Genomic DNA, 23,468 nt, shown 5'->3' with positions numbered 1-23,468 from the left:
AGGCAATAGTAAATCAGATCACCTTGGAAGAAAAGCTATGACGAACCTAGACAGCGTATTCAAAAGCAGAGACATCACTTTGCCAACAAAGGTCCATATAGGCAAAGCTATGGTTTTTCCAGTAGTCATGTATGGATGTGAGAGCTGGACCATAAAGAAGATTGAGCACCGAAGAACTGATGCCTTCAGATGTGTATAGTGGACTTTTGGACTCAGAGGGAGAGGGAGAGGGTGGGATGATTTGGGAGAATGACATTGAAACATGTATACTATCATGTAAGAATCAAATCGCCAGTCTATGTCCGATGCAGGATACAGCATGCTTGGGGCTGGTGCACGGGGATGACCCAGAGAGATGTTATGGGGAGGGAGGTGGGAGGGGGGTTCATGTTTGGGAATGCATGTACACCCATGGTTGATTCATGTCAATGTATGGCAAAACCAATACAGTATTGTAAAGTAAAATAAAGTAAAAATGAAAATTTTAAAAAAATACAGAAGATTGAGCACCGAAGAACTGATGCTTTCAAACTGTGGTGCTGGAGGATACTTTTGAGAGTCCATTGGATAGCCAGGAGATCAAACCATTCAATCCTAAAGGGAATCAACCCTGCATATTCATTGGATAGACTGAAGCTGACACTGAAGCTCCAATACTTTGGCCACCTGATGTAAAGAACTGACTCCTTTTCAGTTAGGTGTTTTCAAATATCTTATATAGTTTTATTTCCATTCTACAGATAAGGATAATCAGGCCCTGAAAAGATAGATGACTTATATAAGATCACAGAACTGGGAAGGTACAGCTGTGATATTCCAACACAGGTCTGACTCTCAAGCCCACACTCTTAACATGTTCTGGAAGTTCAGAGCAGGTGGCTTCTAACTTAGTCTGGGAGGTACATGTTTAAAGGGAGGAAGACTTCATGGAAGAGGGAAAAGAGCCTGATACTGGGAAAGATTCAGGGCAGGAGGAGCAGGGGGCGACACAGGATGAGATGATTGAATGGCATCATCAACTTAATAGACATGAGTTTGAGCACAGTCTGGGAGATAATGAAGCCAGGGAAGCCTGGCATGCTGCAGTCTATCATGCTGGAAAGAGTTGGGCATGACTGAGCAACTGAACAACAAGAAGGAGGGAAAGGAGAGGACTTGGAGACAATGAGCATAAACAGTTGCTTCAAGGTTTTACTATAAGGAGGAGGGCAGCAGTGGGGCAGTAGTAGTATCTGGAGGTGGGGTTAGAGTTGAAAGAGTATTTTATTAACTTTTTGGATGGGAGAAATAAATAATATGAATGATCTAGTCTCTTCAGAATGTAAGTTCCTTGAGGGCAGGGATTTTGTCTCATGTGTCTGCGCCACCTCCCACAGTGCCTAGCAGAGAGTTGGCATTCCACAAATGTTGTTGAAACATAGAGACAAGCTTGTAGTTGCTGAAGGGGAGGGAATGAGGGAGAGACACATTAGGAGTTTGGAATTAGCAGATGTAAGCTCTTATATATAGGATGGGTCAACAACAAGGTCTTACAGCATAGCACATGGAACTAAATCCAATATCCTGTAATAAGTCATAATGGAAAGGAAGATGAAAAAGAACATATATATCTATATATAACTGAATCACTTTGCTGTACACCAGATACTAACACAACATTGTAAATCAACTACATACTTCAATGACAATACAAATTTTTAAATCTTGTTGATTAAGTGATCAAATGTTTGAAAGAAGTAATAGAACTAGGGACTTCCCTGGTGATCCAGTGACTAAGACTCTTTGCTCCCAAATGCAGTGATCTAGGTTCGATCCCTGGTCAGGGAAATAGATCTTGCATGCCTCAACTAAGATCCTACATGATGCAAATAAGACCCAATGCAGCCAAACAAATAGTTGAAAATAAATCAATGGAAGTAAATGTTAAAGCATTGAATAAGAAGTAATAGCAGGATAAAGTGGCAGGTAAATTGCATGGAACTTTGGCTTGAGTCCCAGTCATTCCTGCCACACTCCTGGCACACCAAGCTTACCTAAGAGGCAGACAGCCTAGGCATGGGTTGGCATGGCACAACTCCCTTTGCTGAGAGGGCATGCTGTATCTCTGTAATCCTCCATTCCATGAAGTAGACAGGCTTTGGGACTGTAAGAACTGGGTGCAGCCAGATGAGACAGCAAAGCTCAGGAGCGTGCCAGAAGAGAAACCCCTGTGCTTCATCTCCATTCTCTAGGCGTGGTCTATCTGTGGCACAGGGCACATTTGAGACATGGGCCGCAGTGCTATCCCAGTCTGCCCCTCCTGGCTGGAGGGTGATTCATAATCTCCTGTTGCTCAGGCCAAGGAATAGCTAAACCAGAGTCCAAGGAGGAGAAGCCGATGGCCATGCAGCCACCAGAAGCCTTGAACCTGGCTCCTCCCAGTTGCCACATTGCATAATCCTCACAGTATAAGGTGATGGTCAGCCCACTGGGGCTTCCTCCAGGGTTCTTGTGACTCAGCCATTGCTGGAAAGATGGCATGGCCCAGCATCGGACTAGCACACAGGGGGCACTTTTGAATGAATGGACCCTTTGGGACTCTGGGAACTAATACGAATGGTGAGGAAAGAATGCTTCTTTATCCATGCCTTCTCTGTCATCTCACTCAGTGCCCAGACATAGTCCTGTGCAGGGATACAGCCACAGGCAAGAGCATGTCCTGGGCTGGGAAGAAAGGATGTAGTTAGTTGGCAGTACCCCCAGACAGACCTTTTCCATCTCCTCACCTGGCACCTGAAGAGTCCACCATCGTGTCAGGTCTCAGGAGTCCAAAAAGTTTATTTCAACACGCATTGACCTAATGCTTAATCTGAATCCCATCCTGTGTATTCTCTCAAAGTTGTTACTATAATAATAAAACAACAACAACTAATAATAATCATAATTGCAGCTGACACACACTGAACACCTACTATGGACCAGCCACCGGACTAAGCACTTTATATACATTATCTGTTGTACTCCTTACTGCACACCCGTGAGGTGAAGGCTATTTTTAAAAATTGAACTGTAAATTGATTTACAACATTGTATTAGTTTCAAGTATACAGTAAAGTTAATCAGTTATAGAGATATATAATATATCGTCACTCTTTTCTAGATTGTTTTCTCATATAGGTTATTACAGATTATTGGGTATAGTTCCCTGTGCTATACAGGAGGTCCTTATTGGTTATTGAATTTATATACAACAGTGTGTGCATGTCAATCCCATCCTCCTAATACTATTATTATCTCTGTTACACAGGAAAAGTTCAATCTATGAAGGGAAAGAGTTGAAATTCAAGTCCAGGTCTGACTCACGACAGAATCAGCTTTGCATGGTTCTCTATTATAGCATCAAAGTGCTCTTTCAAAAGTAAATCAGATAAAATAATTCCTTGGCTTGACAGCCTCCAGTGGTTTCCCAGCACATGTAGAACCAAAGCCAACTTTCTTCCTGGGCCATCAAGGCCTGGCAGAACCCAGGCTGTATCTTCCTCCCCAGCCTCTGCCTCCTTTCCCCACCCCTGTAAGAAACTGTGCCCCAGGAACTGCATCAGTAGCTGGGCTCTGTATCAGTAGCCGTGATCTGCTATGAGTATGTTTGGTAGGCTGGCTTGGGTGCCTACTCTTGCTCACAGTGTTACCTCCCTTGGAAAATACCTCCCGTGGTTCAAACAACCATCTCAGAAGCCCTGTCGGTATAAGGTGGAAGATGCCTGTGGTTGTCAGTATGACCACTGTTCCGTGGAGAGTTGCTGGGCTATCTCAGAATGCTTGCTCTCTCTTTCTCACTTGTGCTGGAAGGTCCTAGAAGGTTGAGAGTATCCCAGATCCTCTCCAGTACCAAGAAGAGTGTGATGCTAAGAGATAAATCTAAACAGCACTGGACTAGGAAAGGTATGACCTATATCTTACTCCAGCTTTCTCGCTCAGTAGCTTAGGCCTGAGGTGAATCTTTTCAGTTTTCTAAGCCTCAATTTCTTTCTTCTTCTTTTTTCTCCGTTGTTTTTTTGTTTTTTTTTTTTGTTTTTTGTTTTTTGTTTTTTTTTTTGGCCATGCCATGCAGCTCGTGGGATTGTAGTTCCCTGACCAGGGATTGAACCCTGGGTCACAGCAGTGAAAGCACTGAATTCTAACCACTGGACCCCAGGGAACTCCCTAATGCTCACTTTCTTTATTGGTCAATGAAAGTCATAATATCTGCTCTTGAGGGATTGCTTTGAATATCTAATAAGATGACTTATTGGATAGTGTTCTGGAAAGTTAAGTGCTTACTGTTTCAGATACGGCTCTAAGCTTCTTGCTCCAAGTATCCAACCTTAATTTAACCACGAGATAACATCGGACAGGGCTTCGCAGGTGGCGCTGTGCTGTGTAGTGCTGTGTTGTGCTTAGTCGCTCAGTCGTATCCGACTCTTTGCGACCCCATGGACTGTAGCCCGCCAGGCTCCTTTGTCCACAGGGATTTTCCAGGCAAGAATACCGGAGTGGGTCAGGTGGTGCTAGTGGTAAACAACCTGCCTGTCAAGGCAAGAGACGCAAGAGACATGGGTTTGATCCCTCGGTTGGGAAGATCCCCTGGAGTAGGAAAAGGCCACCCACTCCAGTATTCTTGCCTGAAAAACACCATAGACCAGAGCCTGGAGGGCTTCAGTTCATGGGGTCACAAAACATCAGACATGACTGAAGCAGCTGAACACATTAAGCTGCTCACCTGTATTACCTCCAGCATTCCCCAGAAAAATACTACTATGTTACTATTAATAGCAGCTCCACTTTGCAGATGAGGAAAATGAGGCACAGAGAGGTTAAGAGGTTTGTTCATCATTACCTAGCTAGTAAGTGTCAGAGCCAAGTTGCGAATCCACCAATCTGACTTCAGAACCTGTGGACTGAGCCACTTACTTTCACATGTAAGGTAATGTGTTTTGTTTGGGTGAATGTTTTATCTGTTCTGGTGGCTCTAACAGAATACTGTAGAGCGAGTGGCTTATAAACAACAGAAATTTATTTTTTTTGCAGTACAAAGATCTAGGTACCAGCAAATTTAGTGAGGCCACTCCTCGGTTGTGGATGACCATCTTCTCGCTATAATCTCACATGGCAGAGGGAGACGAAGGAGCTCTGTGGGCCTTTTCTTATAAGGGCACTATCCCATTTATCAGGTTTCCATCCTCATTACCTGATCACCTCCCAAAGACCCACATTCAAATACTACCACATTGGGGATTAAATTTCAACATCAATTTTGAGGGGATTCAGTCTATAGTAGGTGGGAGGTTATTATTTTTTTAAAGTAACAGTACCTTTTCTATCATTTTCTCTAAGTGTTATACCATTTCTCTCTCACTGGGCCACATGCTACTTGGGTTCCTTCACCTGTTATTGTTTAGCTTTGTGGTAGGGAACCTTCTCCCTACCCAGTTTGCTTACTTTCTTCTTCCTCAAAGGTATAAGAGGTTCCCAATGAATGTGATGTTCCAAGAACATAATCGTCCCATGGTCACAAAGGAGTGCGAGTGCCTGGGGGTCTGATTCCTTTGTGGCTTCACGAGTACTGAGCACCTCCCATATGTCAGGGCCTGACCTAGTCAACTGGGGCTACCACAAGGAACAAACAATCAAAAAACCCCACCCTGCACAACTTCACTTCAGTGGTATTCTTGCTTCAAATACCCAACCTTAATTTAACCATGGAATAACATCAGTCAGGGCTTCCCAGGTGACTCTGTGGTAAAGAATCCACCTTCTAGTGCAGGGGGTGTAAGATATGCAGGTTCGATCCCTGGGTTGGGAAGATGCCCTGGAGGAGGGCATGGCAACCCACTCCAGTGTTCTTGCCTGGAGAACCCCCAAGGACAGAGGACCCTGGCAGGCTACAGTCCATGGGGTCGCTAAAATTTTGTGACCATGTGGACTGTAGCCCTCCAGGGTCCTCTGTCCATGGGGGTTCTCCAGGCAAGAACACTGGAGTGGGTTGCCATGCCCTCCATGTTGCAGATGGATTGTTTACCATCTGAGCCACCAGGGAAGCCCATGAATACTGGAGTGGATAGCCTATCCCATTTCCTGGGGATTGTCTCTAGCCAGGAATCTAACTGGGGTCTCTTGCATTAAAGGTGGATTTTTTACCAGCTGAGCTACCAGGGAAGCCCACGCTCATGAAACATGACAATAAATACAATATGAGATCCCTGAATTGGATCTTGGAATTAAAAAACAGACATGAGTGGGAAAACTGGAGAAATTTGAATAAGGTCTACAGATTAGTTAACAGTGTTGTATCAATATTAATTTCCTGGTTTCGATACTATTACCATTATTATGTAAGCAGTTTAATGTGAGCGGAAGCTGGGTGAATGGTGTACAGCCACTCTGTGCTATGTTTACTATTTTCCTGCAAAGTCAAACATTATTTTAAGCAGTTTGAAAGCAGGCTGGCAGGCACAGAAATGATAAATGACAAAGGATATGGGAAGGACATTGACAGTATCTGCTTTACCTCCTGAGTCACAGTGTCCTCTTCTGTGAATTAGACCCAATAATAATGTATCTCAAGGAATTTGTATGGGAACCTACTTTTGAAGTATTATAAAAATACAAGCTATGAGTATTCACTTTTGTGATAGAAGCTCCCAAAGAAATAAAAATATCATTACTCCATCCTCTTGAAACACTGCTTTTTAATAAAATTATTTCAAAATAAAAAGTTAAATATATTCTTGCCTTTCTGGGTCTTGCCTTTTAGTAGAGTGAATGTAGAGGAGGGAATAACTAAAGCAATTGGGAAATTAGTAATTTTTTTGGTTTAGAAATATTATTTTATTCATTAATCAATCATCTAAAACTAATCATTCTGTTTTAAAATATTTATTACATTAAAATAAAATGAAATATGCTTAGCCTGAAGTCTCTGGACAACTCTGGCCAGGCAAGGTCCCCTGTGTTCAAACTCTTTGGCCTAAAAGGGCTTCAGTTAGAATCCTCTTGTCTTATCCTCTCTCCCTACATATGCCTTCTTGGCTGATTTGTATTATCAGGTAGAAACTGGACTCTGAAGGCTTTGACAGGGTAAGGAGAAAAACGCAGGGGATGTGAGGTAAAGTAAATATGTTGTTTATTTTGCTTTTCTTTGTTGGATGGACCACTTCTCTCCAAATCCATTGGCCTGGTAAAGCTGTGAGTACTATCCTGACCTCTGGCATCCCAACAGAGAGGTAGACAGTACCTCTCATCTGGACAGCCAGAGCCCTTCACCAGATAGGGAAATTAGCGTTTTAGAAGGAAACAGATACTATGGATAAAGCAAGAAATGCAGATGAGGAGCAAGAGAGGGTCAGTTTTAAAATATGTTGGTTATGTCAGGCCTCCCTGAGAAGGTGACATTTGAATAAAGACTTTAAAGAAGAGAGGGAACAAGAGCCCCACAAAGTCAGTCACAGTGAATAGCAAGTGCAAAGGACCAGTTTAAGGAACAGCATGGAAGCCTAGTGTGACTAGAATAGAGCTGAACAAGGTAAGGTTGCCTCTTGCTGGGATCTTAAAGATAATGGACAGAAGGTGGCCACCGGGGAAGGCTCAGGGAAGTCAAACAATAGGCACCAAATAGGGGACCCACCAGGCTTCCCAGGTGGCACTAGTGGTAAAGAACCTGCCTGCCACTGCAGGGGACATAAGAGATGTGGATTTGACCCCTGAATCAGGAAGATCCCCTGGAGGAGGGTCTGGCGACCCACTCCAGTATTCTTGCCTAGAGAATCCCATGGGCAGAGGAGCCTGGCGGGCTACAGTCCCTGGCGTTGCAAAGAGTCAGACATGACTAAAGCGACATAGCACGTATACAGAGGACCTGCCCTTGACCTCTGTTTCCAGCTGAGTCAGTGATGACAGAAGCATGAAGGGAAAGAAAAGAGCAGGGAAGTGAAATCACTGAAATCTAGAATCCTTATCCAGTTTCTGCTGAGGAAACAAATTAAGCACCATAATGAGTTTCTGAATCTCCTGTGCTTGATTCCTCACCAATCAGCGAACTCTAATTAATGCCGTGTGGTTGTAACACCACAGCCAGAGCCATCTTCATGATTTCACGTCAATAAGTGTCACTGGCAGCATAGAAGGGTGGTCTGATTTTTCTTGGCCTGATAAGTGCAACTGAAAAAGTCCGGAGCATTGTTGTGGTTTCATTTATGTGTAGTATCAGAAGTCCCCGAATCATCCACTTAGCATCATTTGGATATTTGGGGCCTAGTAATGCATGCAGTATGGAGAAGGTGATGGCACCCCACCCCAGTACTCTTGCCTGGAAAATCCCATGGACTGAGGGGCGTGGTAGGCTGCAGTTCATGGGGTCGCGAAGAGTCGAGCATGACTGAGCGACTTCCCTCTCACTTTTCACTTTCATACAATGGAGAAGGAAATGGCAACCCACTCCAGTGTTCTTGCCTGGAGAATCCCAGGGACAGGGGAGCCTGGTGGGCTGCCGTCTCTGGGGTCACACAGACTCGGACACGACTGAAGCCACTTAGCAGCAGCAGCAGCGGCAGCAATGCATGCAGTAAACAGAATGCAAGCAATAATGCCACATGGGAAGCAGCCTCTAGGCCTGATGTGTACCTGAGAGAAATGGGCTGAGTACCAGATGGGGTCCCTGGAGCCTCCCCAGCTGGCAGCCATGGCCCAGGATGCTCTCTCACCCATGCAGGAGCAGAAATCCACATAGGGAAAAGCAGCGTACTGACGGGAGGCTTGTAGACAGCAGTGTTTTCAGAACATTGCAGCTCATCCTGATATCCACACAAATGTGGTGGCCTTGTCCTTATAGTGTGATAAAGATGGAATGAGAGGATTTAGTGGATAATGTCCTCAAAAATGTGAAATATACATTTCTATAAGGTATTACTATGCATGCATGCTAAGTTACTTCAGTCGTGTTTGACTCTTTGCAGCCCTATGGATGGTAGCCCGCCAGGCTCCTCTGTCCATGAGATTTTCCAGGCAAGAATACTAGAGTGGGTTGCCATCCCCTTCTCCAGAGGATCTTCTCAACCCAGGGATTGAACCCTGAGGGGTCGAATTCCAGCCTCTTACATGTCCTGCATTGGCAGGCGGGTTCGTTAGCACTAGCACCGCCTGGGAAGCCCTAGTGTCAGTATATATGTATTCCTATTGTTGTTATTATGTACCATGGGAGGTATTAAGAAAGTGGAACACCTGCAACCATAGTGTTTTCAGCTTTCCTGCATCTCTAATGGTATAGAGGAGGCCATTATCCTCTTTTTGAGAAACAACAGCTACCATGTTAAGCGATTACTATGTGCCAGGCACTCTGGTAAAGGCCTTGCATACATGATCTCATTCAGTCCTCACAGCAATCCCATGAAGTAGGTACTGTTTCTCCATTTTAAAGTCAGATACATGAGGCACAGAGATGGTAACTAACTTACCCAAGGTAACACAGTAAGTCTTTAGCATCAGAATTTTACCATCAGGAGACTAGCTCTAGGATTCTGTATCCTTATCTCTGTGCTAAAAGGCGTTTCAAGTAGCACATGCAAGACACACATACCCCCAAGTGGTAGATGTGGGTCTCTAAGAGGCAGACACCAGTTTCACCCTTTGGGCTCCATACACAGGGCTGGCTGTAGAAGGAGACCCTCAAGCAAGTGGACCACTCCAGCTGGGGGTGATTATGGACAGAAGTGGGCACTTGGATGCTTGGGGGTGGCGTGCTGTGGGGGTATCTGGATCCCCAATTGGGAAGACTAGGCTGGGGACAAAAGTGACAGACCAAATCTGAATTTCAGAAACATCCAGAGTAGCAGTCACCAACTTCATCGCGCCCTTGTGCCTGCAAGGCAGCTACGGGCGCAGAGAGGTGCTGAGGCTTGCCTAAGGTCACACAGCTCGCTAGAGCGCAGGTGCAGTGCAGAACCTTGGTCTTCAGGCTCCAGTTCGGTGCTCTTGCTGTCACTCCACTCCCACTGGGCCCTCAGGTTCAGTGCACAGCAGTCAGAGGCAAGCCACGTCTCTGTGAGTGAAGCCATTGTCTGCAGGGTGGTTCTCAGTGTTGCCCAGAGACGTGCAGAAGTGCCAGTCTTCAAGTCTCACCCAGGCCTGACTGAGGACTGAGATCCAGCAAAATGGGACTTTGCAAGCCCTGTAGGTGACCCTGATACACACTCAAGTGTGGAAACCACCGGCGCAGACAGAAAGGCAAAGTGCCGAGTGCTGCAGCCATACACATTCATTCAGATCATCAACTTGCACAGCACAAAGAAGGGTCGTCTCCCTAGAGAAGAAAGGAACACAGCTCTCAAGCCACACCTGCAGAGCAAGGTCACCTTCAAACACATGTAGCGGTTAAACATGCACAGACGGGGAGGAGGAGTGCAGCCAGCACTTGCTCATCCACAGGGGCATCAGAGCTAGTGTAGTTTTGCCAACTCAGCAATTCCCCAGAGATGTGCCAGTTCTGCTGCTTGTTGCCTGGGAGGTGCATCCCTGCCCTCTGGGAAATTGCCATGCAGGATCATAGAACCTCTGATCTGGAAGGGACCTTAGAGAGTACCTACCTCATTGTCCACCCCTGCTGCATCACTGGTGATGCCCCTGACTTTCCGTCTCCAGAGGAACCTGGCAGGCTACAGTCCATGGGGTGGCAAAGAGTCAGACAGGACTTAGCCCTGGGCACAATCATTTTTAGGAACAGTGGCAGGCCGCACAAAACACCAGTGGCTCCTAGTTTGTGGCCTCTGGTTTAATATCTTTCTTTCCCACTTGGCTCTCTGCTCCACAGGGGCACATGCCCCTGGGTCTGCTCTGCTCACCACAGTGTCTGGATTCCACAAATGGAAAAATAAAAATAGAAGATGGACCCACTCTCCCAGGAGAACACCAGGTTCAGAAAGAATACACTGGCATGGAGATGGCACTCTGTCACTCCTCGCCTCTTTTTCAGCTGCCCACTGGCAATGTCCCCATGTCCCTTTAAGCCCCACTCCCGGTTGACCCCTGCAGGCCTCCTTACCCTCTGCTCTGAAGTCATCCCATGGCCACATGGGTTCTGGTGGGGGCGGGGCCCTCTGTGACGTCACCAAGGGCCCAGCCCTGCCTGGTCCTCAGTCTCCAGGTGCCAGCGCAGACCAGCGCACCAGGAGCCACTTCGTCTCAGCTCACGATGCGGTCGCTAATATGGTTATTTTTTTGGTCTACGTTTATCTCGTTTGTCTTTGCCTATATGTTTTATGTCCTGAGAGATGAAGCCAAAGAACCCCCATGGATGGTGCCCACCGGAAGGCACTTCCGAATTCGGCAGAGTCAACCAGAGCATGCCCCAGGCTGGTTTGGGAGCAATTCGCACTGGCTGTTAATCTTCCTCATGTTTTTGGTGATCCTGAAGTTTCCTGCAGGCGATGACGAAAGTAACGTGTGCACTCCTCCTGGCCGTCAGGGCTGTTCATCTGGCCCTCCAGGAAGAAAGAAGATAAAAGCTTCCCCCTACAAAGACTGTATGTGCGGTGCCTTAACCCAGGTCAAGACGAAACTTGTGAACCTTGTGTCCAGGATGCGGAATCTGAAACTCATCGCGGCAACCGGTGATAGACGCCAGTGTCCCAATATCGAGGTTCTTGGTGACGCACAGAGTAACATTACAGTATATGAGTTATGGGACACCGGAGACCCCGATGGAGTGGATTTTCACATCAAGGAAGAAGAGTAGTTGAGTGTTCACCAACTGTATCCAAACCAATAAAAGTATTTTGAAGCAAAAGGAAAAAAAGCCTCTGCTATTTTTTATTCGCGCTACAGTTTTACCTTTTCCAGAATGTGGTATAATTGGTATCATGCAGTCCGTAACCTTTTCCAGACTGAGAGACCTGCGTTTGATCCCTGGCTTGGGAAGATCCCCTGGAGAAGGGAAAGGCTACCCACTCCAGTATTCTGGCCTGGAGAATTCCATGGACTTATAGTCCATGGAGTCACAAAGAGTCGGACATGACTGAGCAACTTTCACAGTGTATAACCTTTCCCAGACTAGCTTATTATACTTAATAACATCATTAAGTTTCATCCATTTCTTTTTGTGATTTGATAGCCCATTTCTTTTTGTTCTTGAATAATATTCTGTTATATTGATGTTCTGTAGTTAAACATTCAGGTAGTAATGGACATTTTGGTTGCCTCCAATTTGTGTGTGTGTGTGTGTGTGTGTGTGTGTGTGTGTGTGAGAGAGAGAGAGAGAGAGAGAGAGAGAGAGAGACATAGAGTATGAGTTAAGCTTTATACAATTCAGGTGCATGTTTCTGTGTGGGCATTAGCTTTCAAATCACTTGGTGCACTATCTAGGAGCAAAATTGCTAGATCATACCGTATGACAAGGTTTAGCTATGTAAGACATTGCTTCCAAAGTGACTGTACCATTTTGCATTCCCACTAACAACAAATGAGAGTTCCTGTTGTTCCTCATCTTTGCCAGTAACTGGTTTTGTCAGATTTTTGTATTTGGCCAATCCAAAGCGACTAGATCTGATAGAGATAGTGCCTGATGAACTATGGATGGAGGTTTGTGACGTTGTCCAGCAGACAGGGATCCAGACCATCCCCATGGAAAAGAAATGCAAAAAAGGAAAATGGCTGTCTGGGGAGGCCTTTGCTTCCCAGGACAGCTGTGAAAAGAAGAGAAGCAAACAGCAAAGGAGAAAAGGAAAGATATAAGCTTCTGAATGCAGAGTTCCAAAGAATATCAAGGAGAAATAAGAAAGCCTTCCACAAAGATCAATGCAAAGAAATAGAGGAAGACAACAGAATGGGAAAGACTAGAGATCTCTTCAAGAAAATTAGAGATACCAAGGGAACATTTCATGCGAAGATGGACTCGATAAAGGACAGAAATGGTAGGGATCTAACAGAAGCAGAAGATACTAAGAAGAGGTGGCAAGAATACACGGAAGAAATGTACAAAAAAATCTTCACCACCCAGATAATCACGATGGTGTGATCACTCATCTAGAGCCAGACATCCTGGAAGGTGAAGTCAAGTGGGCCTTAGAAAGCATCACTACCAACGAAGCTACTGGAGGTGATGAAATTCCAATTGAGCTATTTCAAATCCTGAAAGATGATGCTCTGAAAGTGCTGAACTCAATATGCCAGCAAATTTGGAAAACTCAGCAGTGGCCACAGGACTGGAAAAGCTCAGTTTTCATTCCAATCCCAAAGAAAGATAATGCCAAAGAACGCTCAAACAAGCACACAATTGCCCTCATCTCACATGCTAGTAAAGTAATGTTCAAAATTCTCCAAGCCAGGCTTCAGCAATACGTGAACTGTGAAATTCTAGATGTTCAAGCTGCATTTAGAAAAGGCAGAGGAACCAGAGATCAAATTGCTAACATCCACTGGATCATGGATAAAGCAAGAGAGTTCCAGAAAAACATCTATTTCTGCTTTATTGACTATGCCAAAGCCTTTGACTGTGTGGATCACAATAAACTGTGGAAAATTCTGAAAGAGATGGGAATACCAGACCACCTGACCTGCCTCTTGAGAAACCTGTATGCAGGTCAGGAAGCAACAGTCAGAACTGGTCAGACTGGTCAGAACAGTCAGAACAACAGACTGGTTCCAAATAGGAAAAGGAGGACATCAAGGCTGTATATTGTCACCCTGCTTATTTAACTTATATGGAGAGTACATCATGAGAAATGCTGGGCTGGAAGAAGCACAGGCTGGAATCAACATTGCCGGAAGAAATATCAATAACCTCAGACATGCCGATGACACCATCCTTATGGCAGAAAGTGAAGAGGAACTAAAGAGCCTCTTGATGCAAGTGAAAGAGGAGAGTGAAAAATTTGGCTTAAAGCTCAACATTCAGAAAACAATGATTATGGCATCTGATCCCATCACTTCATGGGAAATAGATGGGGAAACAGGGGAAACAGTGGAAACAGTGTCAGACTTTATTTTGGGGGGCTCCAAAACTCACTGCAGATGGTGACTGCAGCCATGAAAGTAAAAGACGCTTACTCCTTGTAAGGAAGTTATGACAACCTAGATAGCATATTCAAAAGCAGAGACATGACTTTGACAACAAAGTTCCATCTAATGAAGGATATGGTTTTTCCAGTGGTCATGTGTGGATGTGAGAGTTGGACTATAAAGAAAGCTGAGTGCCGAAGAATTGATGCTTTTGAACTGTGGTGTTGGAGAAGACTCTTGAGAATCCCTTGGACTGGAAGGAGATCCAACCAGTCTATTCTGAAGGAGATCAGTCCTGGGTGTTCTTTGGAAGGACTGATGCTAAAGCTGAGACTCCAGTACTTTGGCCACCTCATGCGAAGAGTTGACTCATTGGAAAAGACTCTGATGCTGGGAGGGATTGGGGGCAGGAGGAGAAGGGGACGACAGAGGATGAGATGGCTGGATGGCATCATCACTGACTTAATGGACATGAGTTTGAGTGAACTCCAGGAGTTGGTGATGGACAGGGAGGCCTGGCGTGCTGTGATTCATGGGGACGCCAAGAGTCGGACACGACTGAGCAACTTCCCTTTCACATTTCACTTTCGTGCATTGGAGAAGGAAATGGCAACCCACTCCAGTGTTCTTGTCTAGAGAATCCCAGGGATGGGGGAGCCCGGTGGGCTGCTGTCTATGGGGTCACACAGTTGGACACGACTGAAGTGACTTAGCAGCAGCAGCAGGTATCTCATTGTTTTATTTTCACCAGTCTACTCTAAAAAGTTATCTTATTTCCATATTTCCATTGTAGCATTTCCATTGTGTTTTATTACCATAAATTCTTCAGGCTTTTTATCTTTAATCTGAGGTTTAAATAGATCATCTTCTCAGGGAAACTTCTGCTGCTGTTTACACCATCAGTTATTACTTTGCTAAATTAGTCCTCTGATAATTTTTTCATGAGTGACTCATAACTTTAAATCATGCATATTGGAAAATACTTATTTTTAATTGACAATATTGACCACATTTTCTTTTCTTGAGTATTGCTTTGTCCACTAATGTTTAGTGGCTCCGCACAAAAGTTTAAGTTCAGCATGAACTTTTCCCTTGGCTTTTTTTTTGGAGGGGGGGTTCTTTTGAATTTCTTATATACTTGCTAGATGTTAACTAAAGTTATATTAGTACCAGTTGCAGTTACAGTACATTTACCCTGAAGTTTTACTTACAAGCATATATGTATTTTATCAGAATATTGACTTATCTTAGTTCTTCTTTATATGGTTTTGAAAGCTATAAGCAAATTATTCAAGTATTTTTATAGTCTGTGCTTTTTCTCCACTGAGATTCAAATGAATCCATTTATATAATGTTAGAAAGAGGAAACAATTGTGAAATATGTTGATATACTTACTAAGGGAGATATATTTTTAAAAGAACAGTAACTAAACTATTTGCTATTTGCTAGCAAGAATAATTTTCTCTCAGTGTGTTCTGTAATTATGAAAGTCCATATAGTCTATGTAATCAGAGAAGATATATTAGCAAGCACCTCAATCGAACATAGATTTATAGAAATTCTAATGTTTGGTTTTAATTAGTCTAATTCAGAGTCTTGTTATAGTTCAGTTATCAACATTCTTGTTTTTCTGTCAGTAAAGAGAATGTGCTAGTTTTCTTGGGGGGGAAGACTATTTTAATCAATATTTTCCTATGCTTTTGATTTTCAAGAAAACAGACATCTTAAATAAGACACTTGTTTTCCAGGGTCTGGTACCGTGTCTAATGAATATTTCTCTGATTTATATGTTATCATTAGTAAAACGTACATTCTGTTTACTTCCAACACTGATTTAAAGTGACTTATGATTAAAGATGTATTAAATGTTTGGGATTGACATGTACACACTGCTATATTTAAAATGGATAACCATCAAAGACCTACTGTATATCTCAGAGAACTCTGCTGAATACTCTGTAATAACTTAAATGGGAAAAGAATTTGAAAAAGGATAGATAAATATGTAAGTGAATCACTTTGCTGGACAACTGAAGCTAATGCAAGATTGTTAACTAATTATACTCCAATATAAAATTAAAAAAATTTAAAAAAGAAAATAAACTTTCATAGAAGGCAAAGATAGCAATATAAACTAAAGAACATTGAGAATGAGGCAAAATATTATTTACTTCATGGTATACTAACTTTGTCAATATAAATATAGTCATTATTTGAAATGGAAGGAAATTAACTCAGCACTGCTCTTTCACTTAAAGGCATATAAATGCATATTCAGATATAGATACAAACAATAATGGCATTTTTATCAATCATTCATCTCCTTTTTTGTTGTTCCATTATAATAGAATCTGTGTTTGTTATCTCTCTTAATATAGTGGCATCCTCTTTCATACATCAGATGTTTGTTAAGCACCTACTATGTGTCAGAGTGTTTCAGGCACTGGAGATATAGTGGTAAAAAATTCTTTGTCCTTGTGGAATATATATTTTATTCTCAATTTAGATAGAGATAAGCAAGAAGCCAAATATATCATGTAATCACTAAGGGCTATGGAGATAAAACAGGCAGAGGGAAAAAGAACTCAATTTACTAAACATACATGGAATCAGAAAGAACACTAACTTGTTCTATAGTTTTCATTTTTGTCACTAATATAAGAACTCGGAGACTCTGTGGAACTGACATTGAGAAAATCATGCCCAGAATTATATCTTTTTATTAGTCAATGCAGTGTATAAAGTGGACATGGTGAGTTTTTAGCCACATCCTCAAAATATACATTCTTTATGTATTTTACATGCAATCTTTTTTAAATTTGAAATACAGTCCATGGGGTCGGAAAGAGTTGGACATGACTGAGGGACTAAGCACAGCACATAGTTGATTTACAATGTTGTTGTTTTGTTTTAACTGTTTATATGCAATCTTAACCCTGTTACAGGGCTTCCCTGGTGGCTCAGAGGATAAAGCATCTGCCTGCAATGCATGAGACCCGGGTTCGATCCGTGGGTTGGGAAGATCCCCTGGAGAAGGAAATGGCAACCCACTCCAGTATTCTTGCCTGAAGAATCCCATGGACAGAGGAGCTTGGTGGGCTACAGTCCATGGGGTTGCAAGTGTCGGACATGACTGAGCGACTTCACACACAACCCTGTTATTGATGATGGATTTGTTTTGCCCTGATGGCTATCTCTGTAGAATCTTAATAAGTTTGAGATTAGAAACAAAGGCTTTCCTGAGATACATGTGGTCTTAGTTCTTTTAGACATTTCTTAGTGGATGTTTTAAGTTATAGAAAAATAGCACATTAATTTTTTGAAAATGACAACATCTTATTCAGGAATAACTCTGGAACTTCACAAAAGAAGCTTATTTTCCCACTGTGAATTTTGCATGCCAAAATGCTCATATCACTAGTCATTTCTCTGAAATATTTCCTTGTAATTTTTACCTGAACTGAGCCTATAAATTTAGTAATTTTCTAGTAGCAAATAAGATCCTATGGGAATGAGACACCAAGAAAAAGGTGAGGTTGGAGATAGTTTTGAGTATAAGTATAGGCCTAGGATTCAGGATGTTCCATGGTTCTTTACCAACTAGCCACAAAGGAAGCCCTTGCTCATTATTCAGTTCAGTTCAGTTCAGTTCAGTCACTCAGTCGTGTCTGACTCTTTGAGACCTCATGAATCACAGCACACCAGGCCTCCCTGTCCATCACCAACTCCCGGAGTTCACTCAAACTCATGTCCATTGAGTCGGTGATACCATCCAGCCATCTCATCCTCTGTCGTCCCCTTCTCCTCCTGCTCCCAATCCCTCCCAGCATCAGGGTCTTTTCCAGTGAGTCTACTCTTCACATGAGGTGGCCAAAGCATTGGAGTTTCAGCTTCAGCATCAGTCCTTCCAATGAACACCCAGGACTGATCTCCTTTAGGATGGACTGGTTGGATCTCCTTGCAGTCCAAGGGACTCTCAAGAGTCTTCTCATTATTAGAGAAATGCAAATCAAAACTACAGTGAGATATCACCTCACACTAGGCAGAATGGCAATCATCAAAATTCTACAAACAATAAATGCTGGACAGGGTGTGGAGAAAAAGGAATGCTATTGCACTGTTGGTGGGAATGTAAACTGAAACAGCCACTATGGAAGATGGTATGGAAATTCCTTACACAACTAGGAATAAAACCACCATATGACCCAGCAATTCCACTCCTAGGCATATACCCCTGCTGCTGCTACTGCTGCTAAGTTGCTTCAGTCGTGTCCGACTCTGTGCGACCCTCATAGACGGGAGCCCACTGTCTCTGGGATTCTCCAGGCAAGAACACTGGAGTGGGTTGCCATTTCCTTCTCCAATGCATGAAAGTGAAAAGTGAAAGTGAAGTCGCTCAGTCATGCCCGACTCTTAGCGACCCCATGGACTGCAGCCTACCATGCTCCTCTGTCCATGGGATTTTCCAGGCAAGAGTACTAGAGTGGGGTGCCTTTGCCTTCGGAAACCAAAATTGAAAAAGACACATGTATCCCATTGTTCACTGAAGCACTTTTTACAATAGCTAGAACATGGAAGCAACCTAGATGTCCATCGACAGATGAATGGATAAAGAAGTAGTGGTACATACACACAATGGAATATTACTCAGCCATAAAAGGGATGTATTTGAGCCAGTTCTAATGAGGTGGATGAACCTAGAATCTATTATACAGAGTGAAGTGAGTCAGAAAGAGAAAAATAAATATCATATTCTAATGCATGCATATATATGGAATCTAGAAAAATGGTACTGAATAATTTATTTACAGGGCAGCAATGGAGAAACAGAGATAGAGAATAGATTTATGGACATAGGAGGAGGAGAGGATGAGATGTACGGAAAGAGTAACATGGAAACTTACATTACCATACGTAAAATAGATAGCCAATGGGAATTTGCTGTATGACTCAGGGGCTCAATATCAATCTAGAGGAATGGGATGGGACAGAAGTTGGGAAGGAGGTTCAAAAAGGAGAGGAGATATATATATATATATATATATATATATATATATGGCTGATTCACGTTGAAGTTTGATAGGAAACAACAAAATTCTGTAAAGCAATTATCCTTCAATAAAAAAATGAAAAAAATACGTGGGAGAGAACAGTTTTGGAAGGACAAGCCTTGTGCACTTTTAAAGTTTGTTTAGTGTTGGCTCGTTTCTGGCTATGTAGTGAAAGTAAAAGTATTAGTCACTCAGTCATGTCCAACTCTTTGTGACCCCATGGACTACAGTCCACCAGGCTCCTCTGTCCATGGAATTCTCCAGGCAAGGATACTGGTTGGGTTTGCCATTTACTTCTCCAGGGGATGCACACAATGTATATATTTAATATACATATTAAGTAACCAAAAAATGAAAATTCATGGTTGGAGAGAATATTAACCAAGTTTTAATAGTCCTAATGTGAAAGACAATCCCTTTGCTAGCTTGAATTAAGCTATGTGAACTATACTCTAAGAAAACATTTCCTGAAGCTGGCCTTTTTGTACAAAAATTTGAGATATGTGCAATTCACACATCTTTGATCAATTTAAGCACATTCTGTCTTACTGGCAGGGACCAAAACCTGTAATCAGACAAGGAGTCCTCTGTTGAGGGAGATGTTAGAAATGGCAATGACAGTGTACACGGGGTCCTAATTGAGGAATTTTCTAACAGTTATCTAGTAATACGGGGTGCCCTCCTTTTGGACTCTGGCAATAAGTTGAGTATTCTTTAGTTCTCAATCAGTGAAGTGAAAATCACTCAGTTGTGTTTGACTCTTTGTGACCCCATGGACTATACAGTCCATGGAATTCTCCAGGCCAGAATACTAGAGTGAGTAGCCATTCTCCAGGGAATCTTCCCAACCCAGGGATCAAACCCAGGTCTCCCTCATTGCAGGCAGATTCTTTACCAGCTGAGCCACCAGGGATTCCCAGGCAGGATGACCACAATTCAAAATGTTCTCAAGTCCTGGGCCAGGGGGAATGATCTCATTTTGCACATTATTAAGTTCTTGTGAAGAGGAAAGACATTCAGTTCAGTTCAGTTCATTTGCTCAGTCACGTCCGACTCTTTGCGACCCCATGAATCGCAGCATGCCAGGCCTCCCTGTCCATCACCAACTCCCGGAGTTCACTCAGACTCAGGTCCATCGAGTCCGTGATGCCATCCAGCCATCTCATCCTCTGTCGTCCCCTTCTCCTCCTGCCCCCAATCCCTCCCAGCATCAGAGTCTTTTCCAATGAATCAACTCTTCGCATGAGGTGGCCAAAGTACTGGAGCTTCAGCTTTAGCATCATTCCTTCCAAAGAAATCCCAGGGTTGATCTCCTTCAGAATGGACTGGTTGGGTGTCCTTGCAGTCCAAGAGACCCTCAAGAGTCTTCTTCAACACCACAGTTCAAACGCATCAATTCTTCAGTGCTCAGCCTTCTTCACAGTCCAACTCTCACATCCATACATGACCACAGGAAAAACCATAGCCTTGACTAGACGGACCTTAGTCAGCAAAGTAATGTCTCTGCTTTTGAATATACTATCAAGGTTGGTCATAAATTTCCTTCCAAGGAGTAAGCGTCTTTTACCTTCATGGCTGCAGTCACCATCTGCAGTGATTTTGGAGCCCAGAAAAATCAAGTCTGACCCTGTTTCTACTGTTTCCCCATCTATTTCCCATGAAGTGATGGGACCAGATGCCATCATCTTCGTTTTCTGAATGTTGAGCTTTAAGCCAACTTTTTCACTCTCCTCTTTCACTTTCTTCAAGAGGCTTTTTAGCTCCTCTTCACTTTCTGCCATAAGGGTGCTGTCATCTGCATATCTGAGGTTATTGATATTTCTCCCGGAAATCTTGATTCCAGCTTGTGTTTCTTCCAATCCAGCGTTTCTCATGATGTACTCTGCATAGAAGTTAAGTAAGCAGGGTGACAATATACAGCCTTGACGTACCCCTTTTCCTATTTGGAACCAGTCTGTTGTTCCATGTCCAGTGCTAACTGTTGCTTCCTGACCTGCATACAGGTTTCTCAAGAGGCAGGTCAGGTGGTCTGGTATTCCCATCTCTTTCAGAATTTTCCACAGTTTATTGTGATCCACACAGTCAAAGGCTTTGGCATAGTCAATAAAGCAGAAATAGATGTTTTTCTGGAACTCTCTTGATTTTTCAATGGCCACTCACAAATATTTTGTCATTGACTAACTGCAAAGATGTATCTGTTAAAGCCATCCATCTGAGTAGACTAATTCTCTCGAATAGTAAAGAATGTCAATACATCCTAAAAGCGAGTCAATTTGTCAGGCATCAACAAAACTGCTTTGAAGCCAAATGATCTGCTTTGTGCCTTCACCTTTCTTCCAGAATATACTCACCAACACATGCAAATCTGGACTCGACCTCCTCTGATGGAGCCTTTTCAAAGAAAACTGAGTTTGTTTGTTTGCAGTGACACAGATGTTTGGGTGGGAAAAGGAGTGGCGGTGATGGTGGCCATGCTATTTCAAGGCTGGGGAAATGGGTGACCCAGCTAACTAAATAACATGAGCTCCCTCACAGACATGCCAGGCTTCCCCTTCATCTGCTCATGGCTGGAAACAGAAGAGCTCCATTGAATCAATTAAACCAACCAGTTAGTTTGACCCAAATTCTTTCAGGAAATGCAAAAGCCTGCTGGCTCCTGGGATTAGCTGGAGTTTCTCAATTGCTCCCCATCTGTACATCACCTTTGTGTCCACTCTAGCTGCAGATTGCTACATCTGCTCACCTCAGTGGCTTGTTTTCCAAACCAAGGTAATTTGAGAACCGCCTAGTTCTAATCAAGCAGTCTTTGAACTCTGGAGAAACTTTGTGGCCAGCCCAGAGAGAAATTTGGCCCTCTTCTTAATTGATTTGCTGCATCTCTGGCTTTCTTTTCCACCACCTGCCCTTGCTCTTCTGTAATTCCAGGTGTAGTAGCCAACTTGTTAGATGCAGCTTTGTGGAGAACACAGCCCAGAGCAGATGCCATTAGAGGCTCCATTTCTTTCTTTTTTTTTAATTTTTATTTTTACTTTATTTTACTTTTACAATACTGTATTGGTTTTAAGAAAGAAGGAAGGGGCCAAGTGGCTATAGGGGAAATAGGAGCATGGAAAAATAACTGTTTTGTTCCCATCGGGGTGGTGGCATCAGAAGAAGTGAAGAAAGGCCCAAGAACCTTATAGGCAATGACTAATGGCAGAACTCAGATTAAAAGAGACATGGGGCTTAGACAAATTATACTCAGGGCTCACTCTTTGAGCAAGGGTTTCTACCCCTGTGAACTCTAGGGACCACAGAAAAAGCCTTGGCACACAGGTTCTTAAACCTGGCTGCACATTAGAATCTCCTGGAAAGCCTAAAGTTGTATAGCACGGGGAGCTCAGCTCAGTGCTGGGATGACCTAGATGGGTGGGATGTGGGGAGGTGGGAAGGAGGTTCTAGAGGGAGGGGATATGTATATATATATAGCTTCTTCACATTGTTGTACAGCAGAAACTAATACAATATTGTAAAGCAATTATACTCCAATGAAAATTTATTATAGGCACAAGCCCCTCCCTCAGAGAATCGTTCTTAATCGGTGTGGGGATAGGACCATGGCATCGGCACTTTAAAAGCTCTCCAGATGAAAACCAGAATTGCCATAAAGGGCGTCATTGAGCTGATTGACCACATTTGAGTATGGACTGTATATTAGATCATATTGCTGTGTCAGTGTTAAAACTTCTGAACTTGATAACCAGATTGTGGTTACCTAAGAGGATGTTCTTGTTCTTAGGAAATACATGCTGGAATATTTAGGAGTGAAGAACATGATGTCTGCAATTTAGGTGAATGGATTAAAGGGGGAAATACCATGTAGAAACATAACAAGGGATGAATACAGCAAATATGGCAAAATGCTAACATTTGGCAAATCTGGGTGAGGGCTTACCCTGCTGGCAAGGGCTCCTTGTACTATTCTTAGAACTCTTCTGTTAGTTTAAAATGATTTCCAAAGAAAAAAAAAATTCTAAAAAGTACCCCAGATGAAATAATGTACAACAACATTTAGAAACTACTGGATTCAGAAAAACAGAGAATGAGTACCTACTAAACAGCGGTTACAGTGCAAGCCTTTCTGAGTCACTGTCCTACACCAGTTCATCTCTCTCTTTAATGGTCATGTAAATCTCCTGGGAGTCTGGTTCAAAACTCTTTCTGATTCAGAAAGTCTGAGCTGAGGCCTGAGATTCTACATTTTTAATAGACTCTCTGGTGGTGCCAGTGCCTCTGGTCCATGGGCCACACCTGGAATAGCAAAGTTCTATGACTGAATCACCCTGCCATCCACCTGTCAATCAATCAACACGTTTTTTGGAAGCATGTCCTCTGGGCTCAGCCGTGTAGGAGAATCCCAAGCTCTGGGATCT

The 23,468-nt window shown here is 43.2% G+C and overlaps 2 protein-coding genes across 4 annotated transcripts in view; both read left to right on the top strand.

Annotated features, from left to right (window-relative positions):
• Nucleotides 1-23,468, top strand: part of PAK3 (p21 (RAC1) activated kinase 3) — a 306,671-nt gene that overhangs the window by 56,394 nt on the left and 226,809 nt on the right. The gene's annotated exons all lie outside the window — the stretch shown is intronic.
• On the top strand, nucleotides 11,201-11,743 carry LOC114111684 (protein FAM209-like). Its single transcript, XM_027963483.1, has one exon. It carries the CDS (start codon nucleotides 11,201-11,203, stop codon nucleotides 11,741-11,743), a length of 543 nt encoding a protein of 180 aa, XP_027819284.1.

Source organism: Ovis aries, chromosome X (genome assembly GCF_016772045.2).
Source record: "Ovis aries strain OAR_USU_Benz2616 breed Rambouillet chromosome X, ARS-UI_Ramb_v3.0, whole genome shotgun sequence".
Lineage (NCBI taxonomy): Eukaryota > Metazoa > Chordata > Mammalia > Artiodactyla > Bovidae > Ovis > Ovis aries.
The sequence above is the reverse complement of the archived record's forward strand: the minus strand, read 5'-3'. Positions and strand labels throughout refer to the sequence as shown.